The 21,093-nt window shown below is 36.0% G+C and overlaps 1 protein-coding gene across 3 annotated transcripts in view; it reads left to right on the top strand.

Annotated features, from left to right (window-relative positions):
- The window catches only part of LOC123871940 (sodium-independent sulfate anion transporter-like), a 44,791-nt gene that overhangs the window by 1,133 nt on the left and 22,565 nt on the right, over positions 1 to 21,093 (top strand). For 2 of the 3 annotated variants that reach the window (XM_045916000.1, XM_045916002.1), the window contains exons 2-6: positions 3,335 to 3,512; positions 6,708 to 6,903; positions 8,107 to 8,327; positions 16,189 to 16,366; positions 18,820 to 18,984. In XM_045916000.1, coding sequence (XP_045771956.1) covers positions 3,336 to 3,512; positions 6,708 to 6,903; positions 8,107 to 8,327; positions 16,189 to 16,366; positions 18,820 to 18,984 — 937 coding nt within the window. In that variant the 5' untranslated portion in view covers position 3,335. Of the gene's footprint in view, positions 1 to 1,174; positions 1,222 to 3,334; positions 3,513 to 6,707; positions 6,904 to 8,106; positions 8,328 to 16,188; positions 16,367 to 18,819; positions 18,985 to 21,093 lie in introns of all 3 variants that reach the window. The other variant, XM_045916001.1, reaches the window with a different exon arrangement.

Here is a 21,093-nt window from a genome sequence, read left to right as displayed (position 1 = left end):
TAAAACCCTACTGTTTACTAAGCTATTACACTGATCGCGAGCAATTTGCTCCTATCTATTGAGGAGTTCTGTTCTCCATCTCCGAAGATATTCATCAGATCTTCACCAAATTTATATGGGACCAACTGCACAGTATACTCTTTCAAACAAAAAAAAAAATTCCAAATCGGTCCAGGGGTCTTTGAGTAATCGGGGAACATACATAAAAAAAAAAAAAAAGATTCCGACGAATTGAGAACCTCCTCCTTTTTTGGAAGTCGGTTAAAAATATTTAAAAGTAGCTGGCTTGATTCTTGAAATAACGAAACCATGAAGGTTTAGTTGTTACTACTTCTTATCTGTACTTGATCGGTTTTTTGCAAGATTGTATTGTAGAGATTTTTTGTAGCGTCAGTTTTCCTATGCGGTTAAATGAAAAACCTACAGATTCTTTTTATTTTTGTAACACTTTTTAAGGTAATGGGGTTTTATTGGCATGAAATTGGTTTCACGGAATTATTACGTGACTAAAAATTATCAATTAGGTAGGTACTAGGTACTTGGTTATCTGATAAAAATTATTTTAGTTTATTTTAGTTTAAGTAGGTACATAATAATTAAATTTTGTACTTTTAAATAAAACATTTTTTTTGATAAACTAGTAAAGGTAAACCTATTTATATACATTCAGTAAAAATATCTTTAAAAGTCTTAAAGGTTTAGAAAATAGGTTCAAAATATTCTTTAGTTTTGTTACAACGATAAAACCACAGAAATATGCTAATTATTAGGTATACGTACGTACTTACTTAAAACTTTGTCTAAATAAGTTGGAAAATGGAAATCTGAAGGTGGGCTAGCAATTTAGGTAAATGCAAAATAAATACAAACGAATGAAATCTACAATAACATACATATTTTTGGGGTTCCGTACCTAAAAAGGAAAAGGAACCCTTATAGGATCATCACTTCGTTGTCTATCTGTCTGTCCTGTCTGTCAATTCGGGGAATCAAAACCTATACATAGCCTACTTACCCGTTGACCTAGAATCATTAAATTTAGCAGGTAGTAATGTTTTATAGCATAAGTAAAGGGAAAATCCAACAGTTGACGGACGAACGGACAGACGGACGGACCGATAGACAGAGGAACAACTAAGTGATCCTAAAAGGGTTGGTTTTTTACTTGGTTCAGTGGGCGCCAGCGCTACGCTAAGCCGCCACCGCAGCTGCGGTGCAGTGGTGAGTCTTGACGTAGTACATAGGCTGCACTAAAAGTATCGGGAATGGAATATTTCCACTGTCCCTGTCATATTAAATTTTTTTTAATTGAAAACTCCTTGGTTTTAAAAATCGAATACCATTTATTTATTTAAAAAAAGATTCTCGGTCTTGTCACAAGGTCTTGTCAAACTTGTTTAGTAGTTGAGAAAATGGAATTGACTCGAGAAAATTCTAGAGCGATGATTTATTATGACTTTCGAAGTGGTTTAACACAAAAACCGTGTGTTGACCGGATGATTTCTGCATTTGGTGATGAAGCCCCATCTAAAACCACAATGTATCGCTGGTTTGCTGAATTTCAACGTGGACGTGTCAAGCTCAGTGATGATCCCCGTCAAGGCCGTCCAAAAACTGCAGTCACCCAAGAAAACGTTGATGCTGTGTGTAAGCTGATTGAGGAAGATCGACATGTGACATACCGCGAAATTCAGACAACTTTAGACATTGGCATGAGTCAAATACAAATAATCTTGCATGAACAATTAAGTGTAAAAAAGTTGTTTTCCCGATGGATACCGCATTTGCTCTGTGAAGAGCAAAAAGCGGCTCGCGTTACTTGGTGCGTCAGAACTCTCGAAAGATTCCACGCAGGATCCTCAAATGCTGCATACAACATCGTATCAGGTGACGAATCCTGGATATACGCGTACGAACCCGAAACAAAAAACCATAAATATAACCATAATATAAATACATTGCGTGGTCAGAGATTTTCATCACCTGAAGAAGCTGTGAACGCCTACAAAACGGCCATTTTGGAGACCCCAACTTCCGAATGGAATGGTTGCTTCAATGATTGGTTCCATCGTATGGAAAAATGTGTCAAATTTCGCGGAGAATACTTCGAAAAGCAATAAATACATTTTTAAATAGTAATGTTGTGCCACTTCCTTGATTCCCGAAATTTTCAGTGCCGCCCTCGTATAAGTCGCACACGTTTTTCTAACGATATTTGATTTGAACGTTAAAACATTCGAATAAAACAGTATTAGGTATATCCTACTTTATTATAAACGCGAAAGTTTGTATGGATGTGTGGATGTTTGTTATTCTTTCACGCAAAAACTACTGGACGGATTTGGCTGAAAGGAATGGAGATTATACCCTGGATTAACACATAGGCTACTTTTTATCCGGAAAATTAATGACTACTTGACTCTAAGGTGTGCCGTTTTATCCCATATCTACCTCATACCTGTTTCGGAGTTAAGGTGAAAGATAACGGAGTCCAGACATTGTAAAGTAGACCTACACAAAATTAAATTATTTCATGTATCAATTAATAATAATTAATCATCGTCATCATGATCAACCCATGGGCTTGCCACTACTGAAACTGAACTGAGCTGAGAAGGGTTTAGAAATCACATCACACTAATATTATAAAGGCGAAAGTTTGTATGTGTGTGTGTGTGTGTGTGTGTGTGTGTGTGTGTGTGTGTGTGTGTGTGTGTGTGTGTGTATGTTTGTTACTCCTTCACGCAAAAACTACTGGACGGATTGGGCTGAAATTTAGAATGGAGATAGATTATACCCTCGATTAGCACATAGGCTACTTTTTATCCCGGAAAATCAAAGGGTTCCCACGGGATTTTTGAAAAACCTACATCCACGCGAACGAAGTCGCGGGCATCAGCTAGTAGATTATAGTATGCCACTGGCCCAGTGTGGATTGGCGGACTTCACACACCTTTGAGAACATTATGGAGAACACTCAGGCATGCAGGTCACTCCACGATGTTTTCCTTCACCATTAAAGCAAGTGATACTTAATTAGGTACTGAATACTAGATAATAATAATTATTATTAACTAGCTGATACCCGCGTTTTCGTTCGCGTGGATGTAGGTTTTTAAAATTCCCGTGGGAACTCTTTGATTTTCCGGGATAAAAAGTAGCCTATGTGCTAATCCAGCATATTATCTATCTCCATTCCAAATTTCAGCCAAATCCGTGTAGTGGTTTTTGCGTGAAGGAGTAACAAACATACACACACACACACACATACACACAAACTTTCACCTTTAGGTATAATATTAGTGTGAAGTGTGATGATTTCAATGGATTTCAGAATGATGCTGAAGGTAAACCCCCGGCAACTAGTCGGGAGGGTCTTACCCATACTACACTGGTCGAAAAACTACGATGCTAAGAAGGGGATAGGAGATTTGATCGCCGGTATCACTGTAGCGCTAACTTTGATACCACAGTCTATTGCCTACGCTTCACTCGCTGGATTTGAACCACAGGTATTTAAAAAAAATCAAAAACGGCCTGATATTTGTGTTTCATTGTATTTCAAGGTCCTTGAATGTAAATTTTTTTGTAATTATTATTCAGTTATTTTTATTTATATTAAATTGCTACAATCAAAACAGTAGGTATTATTTAATCTATTTACTATGATTTCTTACCACAGTTAACAAATCAGTTTTTATCTGTATGAAGGAAACAAAAACTTTAAGTAATTTGAATGCGCCGGCAATAGCGTTCCGGTACGATGAAGGGATGAAAAAGCATGATAAAAAATAACATTAAGCATAATATTAAATAGGTAATTATACCTTATATCCGTGTATATTATAGGTGCGACAAAAATTACGGATTTTTAGCTATGACTTTTTGGATTTCAGTCTGTGTATAACTGTGAGGTAATTTTTTAAATTCTAATTTAAGTTTTCTCCTAAAACCATGTCAATTTAGAATAGATACTTCAATTGGAGATTCGTATACTTTGAACGCGAGTGCAAAGCGTGAAAATACTTGTACTGCTATTTCGAAAACTACGGCTACTAAACATAAACGACAACAAAATAAACAATAAAAGATTTTTACTATCGAGAACTGTAATTATCGAACATGATATAAATTCAAGATCACGATTGCTTTGGCATAACATAGTTACAAAGATACTTGCAAATATTTGCGGATCGACCATAAATGACACATTTCCAAGGAATGCAGTAGTTGTGATAATAAGTAAAATAACTTACTGCTGTTTATTTATAGCTGCGACAACCTTCACCTTGGAATTTGAAAATCTAAGTTAAACAGTGCAGTTCTATGGCAGTAGTTAAACAAAGATCCCTTATGGTTTGCCGAATTTATTTGTCTATCTGTCTATTAAAGCCATATCTCAGTATTTTATTTATGGCCGATTTAATCTACCTCCTCCATAATCTATCCATAGACACGGTTTTACTTTTTAATAACGCACAGATAGATTCCCTATCTATAGCAGTTATTTATCCTTGGGAGACATGATAATGTTTCTTTATGAAACAATCGGTATAGAATAATAAGTTTCGCTTTGATTAAGAGTGTATCTAACTTATTCCAACTTCATCTCAGTGGAATCTGCATTCTCAACTGTTGGGAGAATCACTATTCACTACCTACCTACTATCATACAGCCTAAACATTCAAAAGAGTGTATTAGTATTAATTTTGATAAATTAATTTATGATTCTGAGAACGAATCTTCCCGATGTCAATGGTTTTCTTGACAGACACGACAGACGGACAGGCGGACAGACAGACGGACAACTAAGTGATCATATAAGGGTTCCTTTTTGCCTTTTGAGGTATGGAACCCGGAAAATCAAAGAGAAATATGTGTCGTGGAATCGTGTGATAGACTTTAACTATCATCGTAGTCAAAGGCATTACTCTTAGTTACGAGTAGTTAATAATTAATTTTCTATATTGCCGTGATTTAAAAAAGTTTTAAAAGATGTACGCTGTACTTTAATAGGAAATGAAGCAATGCCAGTGTTATAGCTGAAGCGTTAAAGTAAATCAAAGAAAAGGAACACGTAAAATTCGCAACTCTTAACTTTTATAAAAGCTGAATCATTTAGTTTCAGTGAAGTTCGTCTAATGGATTTTTATCAGGCGTGTGGAGTAAAGTCTTAGTTGAAATACAGAAAAGTTACTTCACTCATTTTAGTTGTTTCTGTTAGTTTTCCAAATGAGTTTACGAAGTAAAACAAAAGGTTGCTAGAGGAAGAAAATTGAGAAAATTGTAAATAGCGTTACATTTTTAAGCATTTCAGAGTACTCATGCAATATATTCAAATCATAAACTAATAAAATCATTTTGTCGACCTGTCGTAATGAATCACACTATCACACTAATATTATAAAGGAGAAAGTTTGTATGTGTGTGTGTGTGTGTGTGTGTGTGTGTGTGTGTGTGTGCGTGTGTATGTTTGTTACTCCTTCACGCAAAAACTACTGGACGGATTGGGCTGAAATTTAGAATGCAGATAGATTATACCCTGGATTAGCACATAGGCTACTTTTTATCCCGGAAAATCAAAGAGTTCCCACGGGAATTTAAAAAAACCTACATCCACGCGAACGAAGTCGCGGGTATCAGCTAGTTGTTAAATACCAATAAAATTTGTATGTAAAAATATATCTACTATCTTGTTAGGCACTGTCATCCATGTAAATATGAGAGGTTCTAGGTTCGACATTGGGCAGGGGCTTAGACTGCATCAGTTACTATCGAATGAGATTACAATCCAGGCTAACCTCTAGGGGTTGCTCTAAAATCAATGAGGCTAAAAGTTATGAGATTGAAACAATCTCGTAAAATATGAAAAATCGTACATAAATAAGATTAAAAATAATAGCAATAACAATGTCTCGGGCACAATAACTGTGACATAAATAAATAATTTTAATCAAATCAATCCGGTAGCAATGATTTGTTTGTTATCATAAATATGTTATAGTTAAGTTTTTCCTGTTATAACCTAGATCTTTATGCGATACAATGTGTTTTTATAGCCATTGCACTCGTAATTACATCAAGTTTTAACCAAGTATTATTATTTTAATTGAGGCTATGAAAGAGTGGTAAACTGATTTTTTTAAAGTGATTTTATTTATTAAAGTTTCTGTAAATGGTAAAGTCATAGCGCTATTCTGGCTTAGCTATATTGTATACTCTGGTATACTTATAATTTTAAAAGTGAATTAATTTTAGGCCAGTAATACTACTATTACTTACCAGTTTTATATAGGTATACAGCTATTTTCTTAAATTTATTATTAAAATCATGTGGAAGGAATTAAGAGGAGAGGAACACCAAAAAAAGGTGGATGAAAAGCGTGAAAGTGAATATGCGTGTAAAAAGGGTGAGTAAGGCATTTATGAATGGCAGAAGTGAGAGGAAGAAGAGGACATGTTGTGTTGACTACACATAGCGTGAGATAAGGACAAGAAGACCTAGTTACTATGGCTCCAATGGTCTAAATTTTGAAATTAAAAACACGCTACAGGAATGTTTGAGTTTTAAAACTACACTGGCTTATTTTTTGGTTGATAGTCCATTGCTAGACCTAGACCCATTGGAATACACTTTCAAAACGGATTTCCTATAAGTTTCCAATCCAATCCAATCTCTTACTTACTCGTAACTTATGTGTTCTAGTATGGCCTCTACTCATCCTTCGCCGGGAGCTTTGTCTACGCAATAATGGGAACCTGTCCGCAAATCAACATCGGCCCCACGGCTTTGCTCTCTCTCCTAATATTCACTTATACTAATGGAACGAATCCTGATTTTGCGATACTGCTCTGCTTCATCTGCGGCGTTATTCAGTTAGTTGCTGGGATTTTACAATTAGGTAAGTACCGTGTTTTATCTTTTAGTATTTTATTAAATAATTCACTGGAATTATTTTTTTATGGTGGAATTACATAATAGCATAGATTTCAAGTTAAGGGTAGAAAATAATAAGCGAATAGTTTTGTCTCCGCTACAATTTACAATCCAGTATATGAGAGGAGAAACTGATTGACTGACCAACTAACCTATAGTTATTCTACCAGAGAATTTGTGTTAGCTTTATGCTACATAGCTATTAAGGTACATTGAATTATTATGTACGAGTATTACCTAATAGGTCTCTACGCGAGGATTTCATTAAAGACTTTATGGGAGCAGAAACATCTTTTATCTCCGCAATAACTTCATCACCAACACCAATCGATAGTAAATTAAAGGCGAAACTAACTGACTGACAAAATAACTCACAACTTCTGTTATCGCTGGGTCTAGTTGGAGATTTTGCTTGTAGGTTTTTAGCGTCCTATTAAGAAAGGATTCTCAGAAATTCCACTCGAGCGAAGCTGGGGCAAGTCAGCTAGTTCTAAATCAGCATGTTGTTACTTGTCACCAACTACATATACATGCTCGGTGTGTGAGTCGGTGGCCAGAACTGGGTGCAACAATAATCCGAAGCTGCTGTGTAATCCGATTTCAGTTCACTCAATACTCGTGCAGTTGAGCTATTGAGGCTTATCTATTTATGACAGACTGCTGATGCTTGCCACTTCTCTGTGTGAATTTAGGTTTTATAAACTCTGATTTCCGGGATGAAATAATCTTTTGTTAAGGATTTTGTAGGATACAAGCTACCTTCGTTTGAGCTGGGAAAATTTGAACGTCAGGATTATTGGACCAAGAGAAATTTTGGATTTTTGAGCAATCAAAAGATTTAGTAAGATTTAGTTATTTGGTACTTGGTAGGTACTATTTGGTACCTGGTATGAAATGAAATTGGTTTAATCTATTTTTTTTTATTGACTTATTTGGTAAATAAGTAGCTTTTCGCTGAAATGTGAAAGAGGCGCCCAATACGTGGCCCATAGGACCTCGTCAGAGTGAACGACCTCGTTATACCGCGAACTGAAAATTAAATTATGATACGAGTGAAACCCTAACTCCAGAAGGTCTATTGTATATTTTGCAAATAGCAAAATCGTCTTTTCCTTCACTTCCTTAATATGCAGTATTATATATGCCTTTAAATTATGTCCAATTTTAGGTTTCCTCGTCGAGTTTGTATCGTTACCAGTGGTGTCCGGTTTCACATCAGCCGCGGCGATCACTATCGCCTCTTCACAGATCAAGGGTCTCTTTGGTTTGAAGTTCAATGCGGAGACCTTTATAACCATTTGGGGGAGTGTCTTCAAACATATAACACATACTAGACTGCAGGATACGCTACTTGGCTTGTCATGCTGTATCGTTCTTATGGGAATGAAGGTGAGTTAAGTTCATCGCTTATTGTAACCTGATTAAAAGTACCTACCTACTAGATAGGTATAATGTACTATTATTATAACTGACTGGTGGTTAATTATTAATTAATTTTTTTTACGATTACTTACTGATTTTTTGAAATTTAGACGGGCATATATTATGATAAATAAGTACTATATTAGCTCGTCAGCTTATTATTGCCCAACTTATACAAGACTAGCTGATGCCTGCAGCTTCGCCCGCGTGGATTTAGGTTTCTAAAAATCCCGTGGGAACTTTTGATCTCTCAAGACAATGTCGCAAAGTTTTTCTATCGATTAAAAAAAATAAATACGCAAATCGGTTCAGAAATCTCGGAGATTTCGGTGTAGGTAGGTAGAAAAACACAACTCCCTTTTTGAAAGTCGGTTAAAAAAGTAGCCTATGTTACTCCCTGGTCAATCTGCTGTTTGTCTGTGAAAATCCCGTCAAAATCGGTTCAGCCGTTCCGAAGATTAGCCTTTTCAAACAGACAGACAGACAAAAATTTTAAAACCGGGTGATTCAGTTATGGTATCGTTCAAATAACCATATGAGCTTAAAATGAGGTAGTTAATTCGAAATTACAGACAGACACTGCAATTTTATTTATTAGTAAGTAGAGAGTAGAGTAAGTATAGATTACACGATTAAAAGAGTTATCCTCTTTGACTTTAGCCTTTGAGAAATCATGGTGAGTTGGTGACATAATATTATCTAGATGATGTCACAATAATAGCGGACACAACTAAAAAAGTCTCATTATGAACGTTGGGGCACTGGGGTCTTTAATTGCGGTCAATTGCTCACTACCGGTGCATTGTTAGTAAGTAAACGTTTTCTCAGGCGTATTCCGTCTTAGCTGAGTATTTTGACACAATGCACATTTCCTTGAAGATTGTTTTGATTACGTACGAATTTGAAGACCTTATTATATTGCCCTTTTACCTGTACCTAAGAAGGCAAGGCCGCACTGTTTATTTTGCTGTTTAAAATTCGTGTAAACAGTTTACCTATTAAAACTTATTATTATCATGACTTTGTAACACTTTTGTACATATAACTACTATAAAATAACAAATATATTGTTATTTAAGCCAATTATTGCAATATTAATAAAATATATTGGCCATGTTAAAATGTATAACAATATATGATTCCCTGTTGCACAATTTGAGGTTCAGTGGAAATTCTAAACAAGAAATTAATAATGCTAGGTATGTCGTAGGTAATATATTTCTGCGGACCACATTATGTAGCTCAACTAACTCCAATTTGGCGTTGAACAATCCCAGTGCACATTAAACTCTGTCGAGCGATCTAATTGCCTGCTCTATTGTTTGTGGACACTAATTTCACAACTTGCTACATCCCTCCCAATCCGCTGAGTGACCTCGCCCTAACTGCACTATGATGGCTAAAGTTTGTGAAGGTAAACTCTACGTTCAGATCCTCCATACTCTGTACCATAATTGGACTGTTTTCTGGAAAACGTTCAACCACAATCACGCCCTATACCAATCTCAACTTCGATCCTGCATGAGTACTGCAGTAATGGGATGATCCTGCCAAGTAACCGCTTGCTGCCTTGGATTTGGTAGATCGTCGCACCAGGAGACTCATTGGTGACCAATTCTAAGTTCCAAAATATAGAGCATCAGTGCCAGGTTCCCTACCTTTCGGTATTCTACAGAATATATTTCGAAGAGTGTGCCCACGAATTATTTGATATAGTTTACGACGTCTCATATATTTTTTTTACGCTCTGGTTACCTTTAATCAGCGTTGAGGTGACCTCTACTCACGACGTGCCTGATTCTGCTAACTCCCTCAAATTTTCTGTGACAGTAGAAGATGTACCTCTAGCACCTTTTGTAGATCTTGCAGCGGTGTCAATGTAATAGAAACCTTTGAAATGAATTCTAAATACTAAGTACTTAAAAAAATGATAACCATAGTCCATCACAACACTATATTTGGGAAGAGTTTTAATTTAAATTTCTTATGCTGTTTATTTTGTACGTAACAATTGTATTTCTGTAGGGTTTCTTTGTAATGATAAGAGTAGGATACAAACCAATCGAAAAAAATGTTGTAAATTGGTGAAAGTTTGATACCTATACAACGTGCGAAGTATCTTGCTGAATGCCGATGCTGTTTACATTTAAAACGAATAGGTATAGAAAATCTCTATGTATGACATTCTAATACTTAGACAAATTTTTCTGTTTGTTTGATTAATTACTTATCTCAATAATACATAAGTACCTATATAAGGTACTAAGGACTTGAACAAAGCTTTACAGGTCTAGAACACTGGTAGTTTCAGACTTCAGTCTTCAGCTCTAATGTACCTCTTGAGGAATATAATTGCGCCGTTGTAGTATTGTTTGTCGGCAGTAGTTTTACAACTTGTAAGATCTCCGCGCCAACTGCCAGCCCACTTTGTTATGTAGATTATCTCTAAAGCAGTCTATTGTTTGCACCTATTGAGAGCTAATGGATAATATTCGGAAAGTGCTTTACATACTCATCATGATCATCATGATCAACCCATCGCATGCTCACTACCGAACAAGGGTCTTTTCTCAGAATAACAACGGTTCAGGCCAGAGTCCACCATGCTGGCCCAGCACAGATGTGCAAACTTCACGGACCTTTAAGAACATTAAGCAGAACTCTCAGGCAAGCAAGTATTCTCACGGTGTTTTTCTTCACCGTGCACAGTGCTTATCAAACATAGGTTTTATAAACAAGGTACTTATATCACATTTTACGCAAATAATTTATTTTGAACACGCGTTAGATCCTGGCAAAAATAGCCTGCTATGCTTGTTGTAACATTCAGTGAGATAAAAATAATATTTAACATGTAGGTAAGTAAAAATAAAATAATATTAAGCTATAATGAACATATTGAAATTGTTTACCTATTTCATTAGACGCGAATCCACAGTGGTCCATGATTAATCAAATCCAGTTTGTTATGAGAATTCAGAGAAGCTAGAAGAATCAATATAACACAAACTTTCAGCATTACCTTCAAGCACTCCTCAGAATTTTCCGCCAGCTCATGGGCCATAATATTTAGTACCTACTTCTATAGTATAATAATTCTTAATACCTACTCTGTAATGGGATTCAAATAAAAAGTAACTGCCCTTTCTTCCGAATTATGATTGTAGTAGGTAACTTTGAGAATTGGTGTTGTTGTAAGTCTTGTAGTTCGCAAATGCTGAATATGTAACTACTTAACTAGGCTTTAATGGAGCTCTTACGAAGTTGTAGCGAGAGCGTTCAAAGTTTCTTTGAATTTTGCTAAGACTACGTTGAATCGGCTAAGGAATGATCACGGGAACAACCTAAGTATTAAAAAAGGTGTTTTGATTTTTAATGAACGACGTAGTAAATTATTTTCTTACGACTCTGGTAACGGATCGCCATTTTTTGAAGCATGCTACACAGCGTGAAAAAAAATGTGTAAATTCCGCGCAAATCCTAATACATAAAAATGGCCAAGTGCGATTTGAATTAGCACACAAATGGTTCCATCATACATGAAATGACACTTATTAGTTTTTTTTTAAATTCTTATTATTTGTTTTTAGAGCGATAATAATATTAGAGTGGTAGTAGTAATACGAGTACATTTTGTGCAAAATTTCAACTCAAGACAGACAGCGGAGTCCTAGTAACAGGGCCCCGTTGGCACTCTTCCGGAACGGAAGCCTAATAAAACACAAAACATATTTCTGCCTATGTCTGTTCTAGACTTTGAAACCATCCAACCGATGCGCCAAACCGGTTTAATTATAAATGCAATAATGTGAAGATGGTTTTAAACCACTAAAACAATGCATTAGGCAGATTTTCTAGTTATCTTAAGAGATCGCGACGGATCGAGATGGCAATCGGGGTATGAGGCGGAGGGACGCCCCGCACATCCACACGTCACCCGCGCTATCCCGCACCGGGTTAGTGCGGGGCGTTTCCACCTCGATTGCCATCTCGACCTGTCGCGTAATATATGTACCTACTTACTTAATCTGTGTCGCTACGTTTATGTGCCATACGCACCCAAGCGAATGAATTTGTCGAAGTCAAAGCGTACAATTGGCTGCTGTATTGTTTGTAGAAACTAGTTCCAAACTCAGTCGACTACACTAAGTGGATAATCTCGGAGTAGGTATCTGTATTGCAACACGAATAAAATGTAACTGCTATTGCTCCCGGATGTATCAACAATTTTCTCAACGTTTATTGCCGCCATCGCAAATTTTCTAGAATTTTTCTTAGGGAAGAAACTAGTCTAACTAAAAAAGAGTAAAGATTTGGCTGTAAGGGCAGGTACGACAATAATAATTCAATGCCAAAGAGCCTCAATAGCTCAACCGGTAAAGGAGTGGACTGAAAACCAACAGGTCGATGGTTCAAACCCCGTCCGTTGCACTATTGTCGTACCTACTCCTAGCACAAGCCTGACGCTTAGTTGGAGAGGAAAGGGGAATATTAGTCATTTAAGAGGGCTCTCTCCGTCACTCGTTTCCACTCGTTTCATACAATCGTAGTTCCAATTTCATTTGAATATTAAGCAACCTAAGTCCATGAAATTTTGCAGACATATTCTAGAAACTAATATCTATGTCTGTGGTTTTCCAGATTTCTGTTAAAATATTCGGTTTCAAAGTTACGCGGTCTAAAAAATTTTCATACAAATCTTGGAGCCCCTGTAATTTTAAAACTACATATTTTTAGAAAAATCTAAAACACCACAGACACAGATATTAGTTTCTAGAATATGTCTGCAAAATTTCATGGACTTTGGTTGCTTAATATTCAAATGAAATTGGAACTACGATTGTATGAAACGAGTGGAAACGAGTGACGGAGAGAGCCCTGTTAACATGGCTAATATTCTTTAAAAATAAATAAATGGGTAAGTTTTGAATTTGAATTTGCGGTATCTAGCTGGCATATACTTACTGGTTTTTATAGTTTTATTATATACCTAATAACTATAATAAGACGCAGTGCCCGGTAAAACCAACTGTAGTTTTTGTGGCACTGAATGTAATCAAAATGCCGTATACATTCTATAAGTTTAATAAACATAAATAATCCATACTTAATATTATAAATGTGAAAGTGTGTCTGTCTGTTTGTCTAACTGTCTGTTTGCTAGCTTTTAACGACGCAACAGTTAAACCGATTTTGATGAAATTTGGTTCAGAGTTAGCTTACATCCCTTGCACGAACATAGGCTTTTTATGCCGGGTTAACGAGTTCTCACAGGATTCTTAAGCGCCTATCCATTTTACCAATTTATATAAAATTTGGTACAGACGTAGCTTGCATGCCGAATATTGACACAGGCAAATTTTTAACCCGGAAAAGCAAAGAGTTCCCACGGGATTCACCTACAATAACCTTCATCCACGCCGACGAAGTCGCGGGCATCTTCTAGTAATAATAATAAAAGCTAGGTACATGTTTTAAGTGGTTCAGGTTCTCGTTTATTTTAGCTAGCTTAGCTAGATGGTATCAAGATTTCAAAGATCAGGTAGGTAGGTACCTACAGCTTAAGCCGTTATCATAAATACTTTATTTACGTGAAAGAAAAGCTAGGTTATATCCAAAAACTAATAGGTTGAAGTAGCTGGAAAATAAGTTGTTCTTAAAATGGCTTGGTAAGTATTGGCTTATTCGAGTGCAATTAACAAATTCCTCGTAGAGCTGTTTATACAAATATTTGCCTTAACTGAGTTGACTTCATTCATTGGATTATTTTGTATCTGTAATTGTGCTGTTGCTCCTTCCAAATTATTGTTATGAGTAAAACTTCGCAAAACTTATATTGCCGTCGTTCGGAACTCGGCTGGATACGTAACAACTATGTTTGTGTTGCTACTTTGAAGTTGTATTATTGAGAAGTTTTATGAAAATTGTCGAGTTAGATTAAAGTATTTTATATGTACAATACATTTGCTCGTAAAGTGGCTCTTACTTCATCGCTATAAAAATATTATCGCAAGCCTACAAAGCATATATAAGCCTATCGCGGGCATAAGCTTAAGTAGCATAATATAATAAGCTACAAACTGAAAATGCCAAATTACATTAATGTTATCTGAAGACGTCAACATTATCAAACAAAGAAAGATATACTTATTAATTTTTATATAAGTACAATAGTCTGTCTACATTCTGTCTGATAATAATAATAACACAAATAAATAAAATCTATCTAGATTTTATCTAAATAGATAACATAATCAAATAACGTAAATGTTCGATCTGCACCGAATTTTTATAAAACCTTGAACAAATTATTGTTTGTTTGTTGTAAAGTGCAAAACTCAGGAGAAGGTTTGTAGTATTTGTACATACCTACCTCCTACCTAACTCCGAAAACTTGGACCCCAACTAGTAATCTGATGCCTTAACTACTACAGACTATCATATACGCTAATCATATAATATATGCAACTAATCCACGGTTAATTCACATTACGAATACGATTATATAATTTGTAGAGATCTTCGCAGCATATGTGGTATTGCATACTGCCACACTGTAGTTGTCTAGATTTCAATATAATTCATTGAATATTCTACGATTCCATAGGTACGAAGAGGTACCTACCTACTTAGATCTCGGAGCGAATGTTCTGTTTCAATTAAATTATTTAGTAACCAACAGATTCTGAGAGAATCTCAGGTTCTGTTGTTGTTAATTGGTTGGGTGTGAAAAATAGGAGATATACCTAAATTATTGGATAATTTAGAAGAGATACTTCTCTCTTTTCTCATTCACTGAAAGAAGGAGTGCAATAGAATAATGAAATATTTCAACATTCAACGAGAAATATTTTCGAGTTATACCTACCTAAGTATTTATAGAATTTAGTCGTTTTTAGTCGATGTAAGTCCGACCAGTTTCACTCGCGATAGTTTAATCATTAAAATATTGTAGAGTTACTATTAAAAACATTGCCAGAGTGAGCATTGCGATATGATTTGACTCAAGTAAATGTAAAGGCATGACTACATGCCGACGGGACAGGAAGGAAAATTAACTTTACCGCCTTTTGTAATTATTATTAATCTTTAGTCCTGCGCAAACTTTACATTGAACTACTTGTTTTGAAACTCTCGACGATTTAAAAGTACTTGAGTACTTGTAAGAGTTTAATTGAATAAAAATATTTTGAATTTGAATTTGAATTTCGTGCACTTTACACGCTGTACCGCATACAGTTGACGTCCTATCGTACCTATGTGGCGCAGGCTTTATAAATTTAAATCACAGTTCATCACTGCGTGGTTCTAAGCTTGAAACAGCTGATGGCAATTGTATTACAATGAACTGAATATTCTAGCAGGGGCTCAGTGTTTGCGCTCTGTTTAATAAGTCAAAACTTGCTATTCTGAACAGTAGGTATTTCTCATTGCTTTTGTCTCCGTTTTGTTACCATTTTATTATTTCATTACTTATGAAAATGAAAATTACATTTGTTAAAATATCGTGGTTGGATATATCGAACCTTCAGTAAGTAGGTAAAAGGATAGTAGACATTAAGGTTTGGCAAAAGGAACTTCAACCGATTATGAATGAAAATGTTATAAAGAGGAATAAATCTTCAGGTAGTCCTAATCTATATCCATACGTGTGTCTGCTATTTGTCTGTCTGCTAGCTTTTCACGACCTATCGGTTTGGATGAAATTGGGTACATACTTAGCTTGCATCATAGACAGACATAGGTTATTTTTTATGTCGGAAAATCAAAGAGTTTCCACCTGGGTATCACCTAGTGACTAATACAAAGTTGGTTATATTACTTACAGGCTCTAAAGGACATTCGTCTAAAAGACCCGCAGGATGAGAAAGGACGTCGCAACACAGTCATATTGCAAAGGAGCTTTTGGTTTGCGGGTGTGTCAAGAAACGCTGTTGTCGTCGTCATTGCATCTGTCATTGCTTATTTTGTGCATCAAGATAAGGAGGAGCCACTCATACTTACTGGTGAGTTTGTTATCATTGTCTTCAGCCGCGGCGGCCAATCTCCACAGAGATTAGCTATCTGCGCGGGAGATATTTTTATTATTATTCGTATATTTTTAGCTCCCACGCCCGTGTACAAAATAAATACATACAAAAGCCGAAAAGAAATATAATACACTCACATATAAATAATACACGTAACATAAATACCTATTTGTACGGGGCGGAGGATTACACCCCGGCAGGGGAGACAAAACGCCCGAGTGTCAGAGCGCCAGGTTGCCTTAAACCTAAATGCTTACGCAATATTTTTCGTCAACAATTAATTGAATTTAACCGGAAATTAAATAAAAGCAGTTCACGAACTCGATCGAGAGAAAGTAGATTACATAAACTCGATAATAGACTTGGCAATAATGAGAAGGAAATATCAATTTATCAACAAAAGTGACCCAACGGTGAATTAGTACGTTTTACGATTGTGACTTGCGACAATGTACCTACCACATTGTACCAGCTGAATTATTGGGTATTTTAGGAGTTACGTATTAGGTCCATATGAAGCGGCTGGCGGCTGGGAAGTGGTTGGATGGGAAAGGCTGAGGACCGGGTGTGATGGCGCTCTTTAGGGAAGGCCTATGTCCAGCAGTGGAAGTCCACAGGCTGATGATGATGATGATGTATTAGGTTCAAGGAACCATAGATCACTCTTGCATCTCGGAGACGGAGATAGGCTTTTTCCTGGAAAATCAAAGAGTCACAACGGAATTTTCAAAATCTAAATCCACGCAGACGAAGTCACGAGCATCATGTAGTAAATTATATTTAATCTAAGTTTTACGCATTTTATTGCGTGTTTTAATTTATAGTCATGTATAAAGCTTGTCCAAGCATAACAATAAGATTTATTGTAAAGTACTTCCAGTGGTAGCAGTTCAGTTTATATTTTTGTCGCGTAGAGAGAAATATACGTGACGTGCAGCAACCATACGGCGTATTATTTACGGTGTTGCACTGCAGCAAGCTGTCTCTTTAGCATGATATGCTGTTTGTATTTCGCGAACCGTAAATGGGTAGTATGGAGCGGGGATATGCAGAGAATGTTGTTTAACCCTAAAATTATTCACAACAAAGTAGAGTTCGAAAACTGAGCCCTGTTTTACATTTTTAGGGTTCCGTACCTCAAAAGGAAAAACGGATCCCTTATAGGATCACTTTGTTGTCTATCTGTTCGTCTGTCTGTCTGTCTGTCCGTCCGTCCGTCCGCCGTCCGTCGTGTCTGTCAAGAAACCTATAGGGTACTTCCCGTTGACCTAGAATCATGAAATTTGATAGCTAGGTCTTATAGCACAAGTACAGGAATAAATCTGAAAACCGCGAATTTATGGTTACATCATTAAAAAAAATTAAAAAGTGTTTCAATTTGCAAAGTAAGAGTGGGGTATCCTATGAAAGGGCTTTATCTATACATTCTAAAACAGATATTATTTTTTTATTTTTATTTATTTTTATGTAGAATAGTTTGTGACTTATTGTGGAAAATGTTGAAAAAAATACCCGAGTACGGAATCCTCAATGCGTGATTTTGACTCGCACTTTGCCGGTTTTTATGTAATCGTTACCTTTGTATGTACCTAATCTGTGAGAGATGTGAAATCACGGTTTTTTCTGTCTCCATCTATACTAAATTACAAATTTTTGCACATTACGTTACCATGAAAAGTTACACTAGCCTGGAAAACTCGACATTCGACATAAATTACTAAAAAAATATGTGAAAGAGTGGTTATTTCTATATGTATAGAATTTTTTAGTAGCGAAGCACTGCATTTCCGACTTCTAGAAAAGATGGCCGTACGAAAACAATAACAACAAAATCCGGTTGCAGGAAATGTTAATTTATGACAATTGTTTATGGGCAATCGTTTGAGGCCGAAGACCGATGCCACCCCCCAATGCGATCAAGTTTTGTAATAATAATATAACGGGACCGGCGCGACGGCCTTACTGAATCCAGGTGATTTAGGAAAGTCATCCAGTGGGGCAAAATGATCAATTAGTGATCAGTTAGAATGTAACATTATACACGTACGCTGGTGTTAACATGAACAATAAATAATTGCTGCTATTATTTAAGTATTTTAAATTCCGTCAATGTTCCTACTTGTGGGAAATCATACGATGGCGCTTTATTGGCGAGTTGAGTCGCCATATTAGTATTTAAAGTTCATAGTTTTATGCTTAAAAATCACCGCGTTTTCTTAAGCGCAACGCACATCTACAGAGTAGAGAGATACAAAGCGCAGACTCTTTGTCTCAGCTTCATTTTACTTTATTATGCGGTTGTTTTTTTTTTGTTGTTATGTAAAAATACCGCGAACCTAAGCCTTGGCCCTAGTTCACTCGTAGGTGTGCATTGAGCTCTTACAAAGCTTTAATACTTGATATTTTTTTTAATTATTCTCCTATTGCAGGTGACATAACTCCAGGGCTGCCAAAACCAGAGCTTCCACCGTTTCAAACAACTGTTGGCAACACAACGTTTGACGCGGGAGAAATGTTATCACATCTTGGTTCAGGTCTGATTGTTGTGCCTCTTGTCGGAGTCATTTCCAATGTTGCCATCGCTAAAGCATTCTGTGAGTACCTACTACCTACTTCATAGCCAATTATTTATATTTGTATAATATTGTATATCAAATCTTTGAAAAGAGCAACCGCCGAGTTTCTTGCTGGTTCTTCTCGGTAGGAAAGGCATTCCGAACCAGTGGTAGATGCTTTTGACTATTCAAAAGAACTTGTAAAAGTCTAATTGAATAAAAATATTTTGTATTTAAATTTGAATTTATCAATTCATAGCATACCTACTGTTAAGTGCAAAAGTGGGCTTCATGGTATAAGGGAAGGATTGAGAAACGATGGCCTCTTAGTCCGGGGTTCGATTCCAGGTACGCACCTTTTACTTTTTGGAGTTATGTGTGTTTTAAGCAATTAAATGAGGATACCAGCATACCTGAGAGTTCTCCATATTATTTCCAAAGATGTGTGATGTTTGCCAATTCGCAATTGGCCAGTGTGGTAAACTGCGGCCTGCACTCTAATAAGAGACTGGCAATATTATGCTGATTATGATTATATGATGGTGATTATGATGTAGTTTTTGGTACTATATCCTGACTTACATATACATAGATACATTAAGCCTATCATACCTATTTAGTTTTGACTTACATACAAAATGCAAAATAATAAGTAGGTACATACGTATTCGCCAAATGTACTAGACGAATGCTTTGGGTTAATGTGTCATAGTCTTTACCATCATCAACCCATGGCCGGCTCACTACTGAGCACAGATCTCTCAGAATGAGAAGACACACTGGACGAAAACTAATTGGTCGACTTCATACACCTTTGAGAAAATATGGAAAACTCTTCTAAGGCATGCAGGTTTCCTTACAGTATTTTCCTTCTCAGTAAAGCAAGAGATATTTTAATTGCTAATGTGTACAAAGCTCTTATTCTGTTGGCGACCGTAACAGCCTGGTATTTATTACTTAAAGCTAACTTTAAGGCCAAATCCAATTATTCGCTAAATAATTATGCCTCAGCATTGCCAGTCGCTAAGTAGACCGCACATTTCTAATCACACTTTGCCACCATTAATTTTACCTCACAAAATAAACTCACGAAGCTCTTAATTTCATTTGAATACTGAACACTTTTAACATGAAAGTCGTCTTAGGTTGAAAGAGTAGAGTAACGCAGAGTAAATACTGAAAACGGTTGAGACAGGGTTGTCTCCGCCCGTATCTAGCCAGTGGTACTAATTCTGAGCACAACTAAAAATATCTAGTCCGGGGTGTTATAAGTTTAACGTGTGTATCTGTGAATCTGTCTGTGGCATCGTAGCTCCTAAACGAATGAACCGATTTAAATTTAATTTTTTTGTTTGAAAGGTGGCTTGATCGGGAGTGTTCTTAGCTATAATCGAAGAAAATCGGTTTAGCCGTTTGATAGTTATTAGCTCTTTTCTAGTTTTCTTATAGAGTTTTTTGTGTCGGGGGTTTTTTAAATTTTGAGTTATTATATTATGTACTTTTTAGTAAGAAGAGGTCTTACTAAAGCAAGATACCAAGATGAAAAAGATAGACAGTATGACAGTAAAATTTAATTTAGAGCTGCCAAACTTCGTGACTTTAGCTGCCAGTCACGAGTCTATTGTTTAAATTTGAAGCGTGCACTTAAATTTAGTATTTAAATGTAAAATTAATGCCCTTTCCTAGTTGTCACTCATTCATAAAAAAAACGGCAAATACAGTGTGTTTAGAAAAAAAATGGCTCTACCTATTTTTGTTTTAAGATTTTTATTCTGATTTATAAAACAAAATCTTAAGGTTCTAACCCTAGGTCGAAACGACTTTGGTTATGCTTACTAATTAACAGCAGTAATGAGACGTACAACAGCAAAGATTTTATCGAATTATACAAATGTAGACTTTATATTTAACTGAATTAAGGTCCTAAATTGCGTGTTGGTGTTTAAATAAAAAAAATGCTGCCTGAGTTAATGGAGCACATAATATTACGGTTTAGATTAATGAGAAAAATATTAACATTGGAATCTCAATTATTTGAAAAGAAATATTGGACGTAAATCAATAAAATTTTAGTATGTTTGTTGGTAGGAAACAATAAACTGACGAGACAGAATACTTTAGATCACACTTCACACTAATATTATAAAG

Source organism: Maniola jurtina, chromosome 14 (genome assembly GCF_905333055.1).
Source record: "Maniola jurtina chromosome 14, ilManJurt1.1, whole genome shotgun sequence".
NCBI lineage: Eukaryota > Metazoa > Arthropoda > Insecta > Lepidoptera > Nymphalidae > Maniola > Maniola jurtina.
This window is presented reverse-complemented; position numbering and strand designations above follow the sequence as displayed.